At 51.7% G+C, this 9,618-nt stretch overlaps 1 protein-coding gene across 1 annotated transcript; it reads right to left on the bottom strand.

The window, feature by feature from the left end:
* Positions 1-1,923: 1,923 nt before the first annotated feature.
* On the bottom strand, positions 1,924-8,825 carry ZKSCAN1 (zinc finger with KRAB and SCAN domains 1). Its single transcript, XM_049788622.1, has 5 exons — positions 8,345-8,825; positions 7,338-7,488; positions 6,698-6,789; positions 6,352-6,478; positions 1,924-4,868 (listed from the first exon to the last, which is right to left on the bottom strand). The coding sequence occupies exons 1-5, from the start codon at positions 8,753-8,755 to the stop codon at positions 3,976-3,978; spliced, it is 1,674 nt and encodes a 557-aa protein (XP_049644579.1). The 5' UTR covers positions 8,756-8,825; the 3' UTR covers positions 1,924-3,975.
* Positions 8,826-9,618: the final 793 nt, after the last annotated feature.

The following is a 9,618-nucleotide window of genomic DNA, read 5'->3' on the forward strand; positions in this document are numbered from 1 at the left end:
TGAAGAAAAAAACTGACAGTCTCTGAGAAGACCTTTCAGGTCACCTGAACTTTTCCTTTCTGCATCAACCTCAATGCTCTCTGAAGACTAGTATGGTGCCTCAAAGGATGAACCCTGGCATGCCCCCCAATTTTCTAAGAAGTAGCTTAGAGCAGAACACCCATAGCCAGGCTCCTCTGGCAGGGAATTGATTTGGGGATAGAAACTCAGGGTCTCACCACCCTAAACCCTCCTTTGTGAGGTGAGGGGAGAGCGGGGGGGAGGATGAATGCTAGCCATGTCTCCAGCCTCCTGTTGACCTTCCACAGGACTCAGATGCTGAGCCTTCATTTCCAGGGAAGAGCCCAGACAGGCAGACTACTTGAGTTAGACAAAGATACAAGATGGGGGTACACAGCATCCCAGGCCTTCCTAGATTCTCCCCACCCTCAAATTCATGGAAAGCGGAGAGATAGCACAGTGGTAAGGCGTTTGCCTTAGATGCAGAAGGACGGTGGTTCGAATCCCGGCATCCCATATGGTCCCCCAAGTCTGCCAGGAACAATTTCTGAGCATAGAACTAGGAGTAATCCCTGAGCGCTGCAGGGTGTGACCCAAAAACCATTAAAAAAATTCATGGAAAGTCCCACTTCTTTTTTTTTTTTTTTTTATTTTTTATTTTTTGGTTTTTGGGCCACACCCAGCGGTGCTCAGGGGTTACTCCTGGCTGTCTGCTCAGAAATAGCTCCTGGCAGGCACGGGGGACCATATGGGACACCGGGATTCGAACCAACCACCTTTGGTCCTGGATCGGCTGCTTGCAAGGCAAACGCCGCTGTGCTATCTCTCCGGGCCCGAAAGTCCCACTTCTATCCTGACAGGCTTGGGGTTGGTCCCCTCTGTCCAACAGCGAACCAGCAGCTGAGAGGTTCCTTTCCTGGCTCTGAAACTCTCAGGCTGCTAAAGATCTGCAGAAAATGCCCCAATGGCCCAACAATCATGCCTTTCCTTGGGCATTTACTGTTTTCCTCTCGACTTGATAAGCATCAAACTATAGTTTTTTCTTTTAATTTTTTTGGGTAGTTTTGATTCTCCACAGTCCTGTAAACTTTTTTTTTTTGGGGGGGGGAGGTCATATTCTCACATCAACTTCGTCACTACTGTGAAACTTGTTATTTCTGGGAGCACCATGTTCTGTCGCATGAGTTGGGAATAAAATTCTATCTTGTGATACAATTCTATCTTGCAGGGGCTACAGAGCACCACGGGCGTGCATACAGGGAACAGAGACAGACATGAGCGTCACAGCCAACAAACAGGAGCAGCCAGTGTGAAGCATGCGTGGAAATGGCTGTCTGGTTTGAGATTTCATCTGCATTTTCCCACATTTCTTTGCTTCTGTGGAGCCTCCGGAGTGAAGATGGAGCCATCATCTCTGCAATGCATCGTGTCACTGAAACATGACAAGTCTTCCTTGCAGAGAATCTCCATCACATTTAATAGTTTCCTGAAACCAAGGAGGGGAAAAGGATTCTGTGCTGCTTGAGGCTCATCCAACACACCATCCTGTGTATGAAGCTCCTTCTTCCACATCTAATGAGTCATTAAGTGCCATGACTTTCCAACACGCCTCAGGTGCCTCCATTCTCAGGCACATTCCTGCCCTCCCTCTGCTTCTTGGCATGTTCTTATGTTGGAGAAGTAAGATTCCCCAGAACCTGAAGAAGTCTGACTTCTCTTCCTCACAAGGTCGTGGATGATTTAAAAAAAGAAAACAAGCCCATCAACCACTTTGAAAATGTCTATTAGGTCAATCAGCTTGTCGACGGTTAGCTACAGAGCAATGAAGCTGCTCCTAGCCCCCCAGCCTGTGGAGAACTTGCCAGAGACAACATGCTTTGGCAACCCTAAGCACTGGATATCTGAGAACCACATTAACCCAAAGAAAGGGACAGCAGCTTTATTGGCTTTCTGGATGACGAAACTGTCCGCTTCAGGTTGGAGCCCAGACCAGGGGTGGAAGAGCCTGAAAGTTCATTTGCTCTTGCAGAGCCAAGCCCAGTGTTAGGATGGGTTTGGCTGCTTCCTGAGCAGCAAAGGCCTTTGCTCCAAAGCATAAGCTATTGTCTGTCTTACTTCAGGGCAATGGGACCCCCTAAAGCACCTCTTGTTCTCTATCTTGCTGTGGTTACTGTGGAACCTCTGCCAGAGGGTTTCTCCTATTCTGAAGCTGGACAGAAAGAAAAATGGGCATGAGTCCGCCTCCTGGGAGCTCTTCCAGGCAATCCTGTAAGCTTCATAGAAGCTGGAGGGAAGCTGGGGGTTGCTGTGGCTGCCCCACCTTCACTGGCTCCTCATATAGCCATACTGGTTCTTGGGAGCTGTCAATTAGTGACAGCCAATGAACGAATGAACAGGCCATGGTTGTTTCCCGATGCCAACTCTGTCCTGAGATCCTGCAGGTTGCCTGCTCCTGCTGGCCTGGGTGAGACAAATGGATCTCTTGTTTATGCGGCTGCAAGGTCACCAGTGTTACCTCCACATAACTGAGCCTCCTGCACTGGTAACAGGAGTAACCTATCTCTTGCCCAGGACATGCAGGCAGGAGACCAGCCACATCTAGACACGTGGTGGAACCTCACAAAGCAGCTGTCTGTGGTAATGGCAAATGCTCTTGCCAAGTTCCTGCACATGCTGCGACAAAGGCTTCTTGTCTCTTCCTGGAAAAGCTTCTTCTCCCCACCCCAGTATAACCCATTTAGGGGAGACCTTGTCAAAAGTCACCAAGGATCCTGCCAGTGCCGAGGCAGACGAGAATTCAGATATCTCAGTCATCGATGTCAAAGCCTTAGCCTGTATTCCTGTTTCTTAAAGATGTGAACAATAGAGGAATTTCTGAAACTCAAGCTCCCTTCTCCTTGCCCATCTATTTAGAACATCTCTGCTGGTTGCTAAAGTCAAGTCTTGATCTTCATGTCTTAAGAGAAAACTTGCCTCAGACTCTGATGTGTTCTTTGGAAGGGGGTGACAATGAAATTCCAGATTCTTGGGGTACAGAGCTTCCTCATTGAGGGGATAGATCTGCTGGCGAGAAGTTAGGCACAAGTACCTAGCATGTTGAGACAAAATAAGTGATCAAAGCATCTTTGTGTGTGATGAAAATTTGCACAAGGATAATCAGGGTTTCAAAGAGACTAGTCACATACTAACATGTGAGGAGTTGCACGATGGGGTGTGGAGGATGCTTTGGAGAAGTTGGAGACAGGAAAGGCCGCAATCTCAAGATAAAGGCAGAAATCTGCCAGTGTTGCAGACCTTTGGAAATGCAGACTCGGGCCTGCACACTTCTGGTCCAGGGAGAGTTGGAAATCTTTGGTTGGATACCGGTCAGTATACCTGAGGCTGAGAGCCAACAGGCCATGACGTCTAGGCTAGTTGGAGCAGCAAGTAATGATGTGGCTTTTCTCAGTCCCTCTGTGTCTGGGAATGATGGTCTGGCGAGATGTTGGCCAGGGAGGGTTGAATTGCAGCTTCTCAAGCCCAGTGGCCCCCCCAGCCCCAATCTCCATCCTCCTGTCACTGTTCAAGGCCTGGTGGGGCCCCTCTGAAATCCTCATGACTGAAAAGTGGGGCGTTTTCCCATGTGTGCATGTGTGTATGTATACAGTTGAATGGCAGGCAGAAGCATTGGGCCAGGAGACCCGGGAATGCCTTCTCCCTGAAGAGACCCCATGCACCCCCAACTCTGCAGAGGCAGCAGGAAATGGTACAGCCAGGCTCCTTAGCCCCGACTTTTCTTGCTTTATCGGTTGAGGCCGTTTCATTTATTGTTGTGTTACTTGTTTTTCGCCCTCTCTTTCAGGGATGATCAGGGAGGGAGAGGCCACATAGCTCTGAAAACAATTTCTAAACCAAAGTGAGGGGGGTGGACGGGGCAACTGTTTGTTCCCCCACCTACCCACAAATACACACACGCATGCGTGGCCAGCCCAGGCTCTATACGCAGCCTTTCAGGAAGGCGCCGAAGGTATCGAGCGTAGCAGGGCCATACTCGGCAGCACGCTCCCGGGTGTGGATGCGGTGGTGCAGTGTGAGCGTGGAGCTGCGGGTGAAGGCTTTGCCGCACTTGGTGCACTTGTAGGGCTTCTCGCGGGTGTGGATGCGCCGGTGCAGTATGAGGTAGGAGTTCCGGTTGAAGGCCTTGCCGCACTCGCTGCACTCGTAGGGCTTCTCGCCCGTGTGGATGCGCTGGTGCTTGGTGAGGTCCGAGCTCTGGCTGAAGGCCTTGCCACACTCACGGCACTCATACGGTTTCTCGCCCGAGTGGATGCGCTGGTGCAGGATGAGGTTGGAGCTGTGGCTGAAGGCCTTGCCGCACTCGCCGCACTCGTGGGGCTTCTCGCCCGTGTGGATGCGCTGGTGGAGGACCAGGTTAGAGTTGAGGCTGAAGGCCTTTCCGCACTCACCACACTCATACGGCTTCTCGCCCGTGTGGATGATTTTGTGGCGGATGAGGCTGGAGCTCCTGGTGAAGCACTTGCCACACTCTTCACAACGGTGGGTCTTGGTGCCTGCGGGTGCACCCCCGGGACCCCCAAAGTTGGAGCCCAGGCTGAAGCTCCGGCCCAGGCCTTTGCCCTTCTCTCGTGGGCCCTGCTCACTGGTGCTCGGCTTTTTCTCCCGGAACATGGTTGGCCCTGAGTCATTCTTGTCTTTTCCAGTTGGGTCCGTTGGGTTCCTTGGTTGCCTTTCTCCGCGGCCCAGTGCATCGCGTTTATCTTCCAATTCCTTCTGGAATCTTCCGGTGGGCTCCCCCCGTGATGTGGCAGTATCTTGGGCAACTTCAGCTTTGGAGATGGACTCCTGGACCTCGAGGCTGCTCTCACAGTCTGAGAGGACAGAGAGAGAGAAAAAAAAAAAACACACAATTAGTCATGGGACCAAGGAACAGTGTCTGACCCTGATGGGGAAACCTATGAAATTATCTCATGAGATTAATGACATGAAATTAGGAGAAAAATAAGAAAAGGAGGGTCTCAGGGAGAGAGCTGGGATTGAGAGGGTGGATGAGGAAAGGAAGCACAAAGGGGGCTGGCAGAGGGTACAGGAACAAGATGAGGGATTGAATCCAGGTAAGGGAGAATGAGGAGGAAGAATAGAATCAGGAGAAAGAAATCACAATTTTGGGCTGTCGAGGTCGTATAACTGTGGGCATTTTCCTTGCACACCAAGGAGCCAGGTTCAATCCCTGAGAGTCAGGAGCACTGCCAGGTGTGGCCCCAAACCAACATGCCAATCAGAAATAACACACTGGGGGCTGGAGAGATAGCATGGAGGTAGGGCTTTGCATGCAAAGGATGGTGTTTCGAATCCTGGCATCCCATATAGTCCCCTGAGCCTGCCAGGAGCGATTTCTGAGCATGGAGCCAGGAGTAACCCCTGACCGCTGCCGGGTGTGACCCAAAAACAAACAAACAAAACAAAAACAAAAACAAAAAAAAAACCCACACTGGGATATCTCAGCTTTGTCTCTTTCTCTTCTCTCTTTCCTCTATGTCTCCTTGCCTGCCTTCACTGATGACTTCTGAAGGGTCAGAGCTAACAGGGAGCCAGAGTATGGAATGGTCTCCTGCTCTTACTAGCTGATGCTGCAAAACTTATGACATCTTGGGACTGAAGTGATAGGACAGCAGGGAGGGTATCTGCCAGCATGTGGCCCACCAGGGTTTGATCCCTGGCATTCCATATGGTTCCTTGAGGCGGCCAGGCATTATCTCTGAGTGTAGAGTCAGGTTAAGCCCTGAGCACTGTTAAGTGTGGCTCAAAAAGTAAAACGGAAAAGACTTTGTGCCTTCTCCCACATGCTCAGACCCAGAACTCCCAATGCTCTCTATAAGCTTTGGGAACCAAGAATCCTGCTGCCCAGCTGCAGCTGCCAGAATTACAGGGTGTTGCCTTGGGCCTGGGTTGGGTAAGACCAGATCAATGAGGCTCTGCCAGGCCTGGAAACAGATATGCCTATACAGAGACAACAGAGTGTGACCTAGGGGAATGGGGCATAGATTGAACAGTTTATGCAATGCTGGAAGAGGATATGAGTTATTGTTGTTTTGCAAATACCCAAATCTATATTGGGGGGGGGGCGGGATTCACCTGGAATCTGGGGCAAGTATAAGCTATAGGGATAAGAAGACAATAATCTGTCTGGTCTGCTGAAGGGGGTGCTGGGAGACTCTCATCCTGGACAATATGTGCCTGAAAACACCAGCAACTGCACAATTCAAAAAAAAAAAAAGAAAACAAATAAAGGCATGAACCCAGGTGATTGGGGTAGGAGTGGGGATGCCGAAAGCCCAAATGTGTGAACAGTACCTGGGGAGAAGGCGTTCCCAAGACTCGCTTGTTGGTGGCCCCCACTGAGGCCGCTTCGGGCCAGGCTCTGGCAGCCCCATTCTTCCAGGATGAGAGACACAGCCATGTCCTCAATCTTCACCATTGCCTGAAAGCACACAGACCCACACTCAGGTTCCCGCCCCCCCCAACACTTGAACACCCCAGAGAAGCCAGTCCAGCTTCAGGAGAGCCAGGGGGACTGACCGTTCTGGCAAGCTCTGGAGTGGGGGTGAGATGTAGGGAACTTTGAGTGTCCCAGAGCGGGTCTAGCAACTAAAAGAGTACTGGGGAGGAAGTGAGGAGCACAGTGGGGCACTCAGCTTACCTGAGAGTCTGCTGAGAACAGCGTGGGTGCCATCGGCTGGTGTCTGGGACCTCCCTCCAGGTGGGAGGCAGGAGTATGGGGCATAGGGAGGGCTGAGGGAGGAGAAAGGAGCTGTGAGACCCGCTCCACTCTGAGCACCCCCAAACACTGCCCTGGGGGCTCTCTCTTCTGCACCAGCGAGGTCCGGGCTCTGTTTTGTTTAATTAAAATAAAAACAAACAAAAAAAAACAAAACAAAAACTCTTGGTTTTTGGGTCACACTAGCCAGGAATGAGCCCTGAGCACAGAGCCAGGAGTTAGTCCTGTGCACCAGCAGTTTCTGCAGATATCCCTACCCCGTCTGGAACCACTGACCGGTTCTGGTTAAAGAAACATGCCTGGGGCTGGAACAGGTATAGCCAGAAGGGCGCTTGCCTTGCACGCAGTCGACCTGAGTTCCATTCACTGCATCCCACATGGTCCCCCTGAGCCTGCCAGGAATGATCCCTAAGTATAGAGCCAGGAGTCAGCCCTGAGAACTGCCAGATGTGACCCAAAAATCAAATTAAACTAAAATGAAAAACAAATAAAAACAAACAAAAATACCCCACAGGTTTCCTTCTGGACAGGCCCTCAGCCACCCTAGTGGCTTCCACCTTACCCCGGGACTGCATCAGGCGCTTTCGGGTTGAATGCTTGACTCGAGTTTGCAGAGCATCCTGGTGAAGATCGAAGGTCACGGACTCAGGCACTGGCTCCAGCGCTACCATGCCCCTGGCCAGCATCTCGGGCCCGTGGACCTGCCCTGGAACCTGGGGACAAATGGGTGTGCTGTGTTTGGGGACTGTACCCAGGACATATGGCAAGGGGGACTCGGCTGCTAGTCAACAATCCAGCCCCCTCCACTTTCATTTCCTTACTTAGTGGCTTGGGGGCCACATCTGGCTATGCTCAGGAGTTACTCTCCTGGCAGGTATAGGGGACTATACAGGGATCAGATCCAGGTAAGTCACATGTAAGGCAAGGCAAGTGCTCTCCCTGCTGTAGCATTTAAGGCCTCCTGAATTATTTTTAGAACAGAAATTTCAATGAATGAAAAGACCTTAAATGTATCAGAAGATGCATGGGGGGAGAGGACAAAATACTTCATTTGGGGGGAGGGGGTGGAAATGAAGGGGCTGGAGCTATACTAAGGTATATGCAGCTTTTTCCCAGCTCTGGGCCTCTCTGGAGTCTCGTATGTGCTTTTGAGAATTAAAGCAGGGTCAGCTGCCTATAAGGCAAGCGCTTTACCTCTTTATTACTATCTCTTTGTACCCCCAACCTCATTCATTCTCTTTAAGGGGACCAGGCTAGAACCAGGTCTCCTGGAGCTACAGGCCAGAGGAAACGGCCTTTGCCTTGCACGGCTGAGCCAGGTTCAGCCACGTAAGTTCCCCAAGTGGTTCCTTAAGCCTGCAGGTGTATTCCTGAGTGCAGAGCAAGGAAAAAGCCCTGAGCATTGTCGAACATGGCCCTGAAACGAAGAAAAAAATAGCTGGGTCCCCTGCCTCAGCTCTAGTCCCAAGGATCATGAGCCCTCACACACTAAACTAGCAGCTTTAAATCATCCTTTTCTTCACGCTCAGATAACATGATGCCAGTGGGGTGGCAGGGTCCCCATCCCACCTGCTGGCCCGACAAGTCCAGCTCCAAGTCCTCTAGAAGGGTCACGGCCTCATCCCCGCTGTCGGGTCGGTACTCCTGCAGCCAGGCCTGCAGCTCCCGCGGCAGGATGCTCAGGAACTGCTCGAGCACCAGCAGCTCCACGATCTGCTCCTTGGTGTGGATCTCGGGCCGCAGCCACTGGCGGCAAAGCTCCGTCAGCCGACGCAGCGCCTCGCGGGGCCCGAAAGTGTTCTGGTAGCAGAAGTGCCGGAAGCGTTGCCGGAAGACTTCCGGGTCAGGCGGGGGTGTGTCCTGACCCCACCCGTGGTCCTCCTCGTCTTCCTCTTCCACCTTCACGATCACGATCCCATCCTTCTCCTGGGTGGCCTGGGGGGACAGACCCGCGGCCTCCCGCGATTCTGCAGTCATCATTCGGGATGCAGGGCCCGGATGCGTTGCCAGCTGAGTCTGTGAGTTCCAGCAGGTGGTGCCCGATCTGTACCCAAAGTAGTTCCTGGAATTAAAGACAATAATCAGGGACTAGAGCAATGGCATAGTGTTTTTTTCTGTTTGTTTTGTCTTTTTATTGTAACCCCAAAAGTGCTCAGGGGTAACTCCTGGCTCTGCACTTAGGGATCACCCTGGCAGGCTCATGGGTCCACACAGGGTATTTGGGGTGGAACCTGGGGCAGCTGCATGCAAGAGAAATGCCCGTTCCCCCATTGTACCATGTCTCCAGGCCCAGCAGGGAAAGCACTGGCCTTGCACGCAGCCGACCCAGCTTTGATTCCTGTCATCAGGTAGTCTCAGGAGCCTCACCAAAAGTCATTCCTGAGCACCTCTGGGTGTGGCCCTCAAACAAAACAGTACTCCAGGGAAAGCGGCTGACGCCACATAGTCAAGGCAGAAGCCTGCTGAGCCCCATGTCTCGTCCAGACTCAGTTTGTGATTGGAAACTGCATGCACAAAACTATTATTAATCACAGAACTACAATAGAAATAGGAGAAAAATGCCCAAGACTGAGTATTGAGTAGCAGCGGAGAGTGACTGAGCATATGCAGGCAGGGGGCTCAGAGTTGATCACCTGCTCTCTAGCACCTCAGTCCCCCAAGCAAAGCAAGGAGGGTCCCCACACACACAACCAGCAAGCCAGGAGTAGCCCAAGTATGTTGGGTGGGGCCCCAAATGAAATACAGCTCCCCCACCCCAAAAACCTCCTGAACAATCTCCATCAACATCTCCTGGGTAAAATGTTTCTGTTTGGGAGCAACACCTGGTGGCACTCACAGAATCG

The sequence above is a fragment of the Suncus etruscus genome, chromosome 15 (genome assembly GCF_024139225.1).
Source record: "Suncus etruscus isolate mSunEtr1 chromosome 15, mSunEtr1.pri.cur, whole genome shotgun sequence".
NCBI classification, from domain to species: Eukaryota; Metazoa; Chordata; class Mammalia; order Eulipotyphla; family Soricidae; genus Suncus; species Suncus etruscus.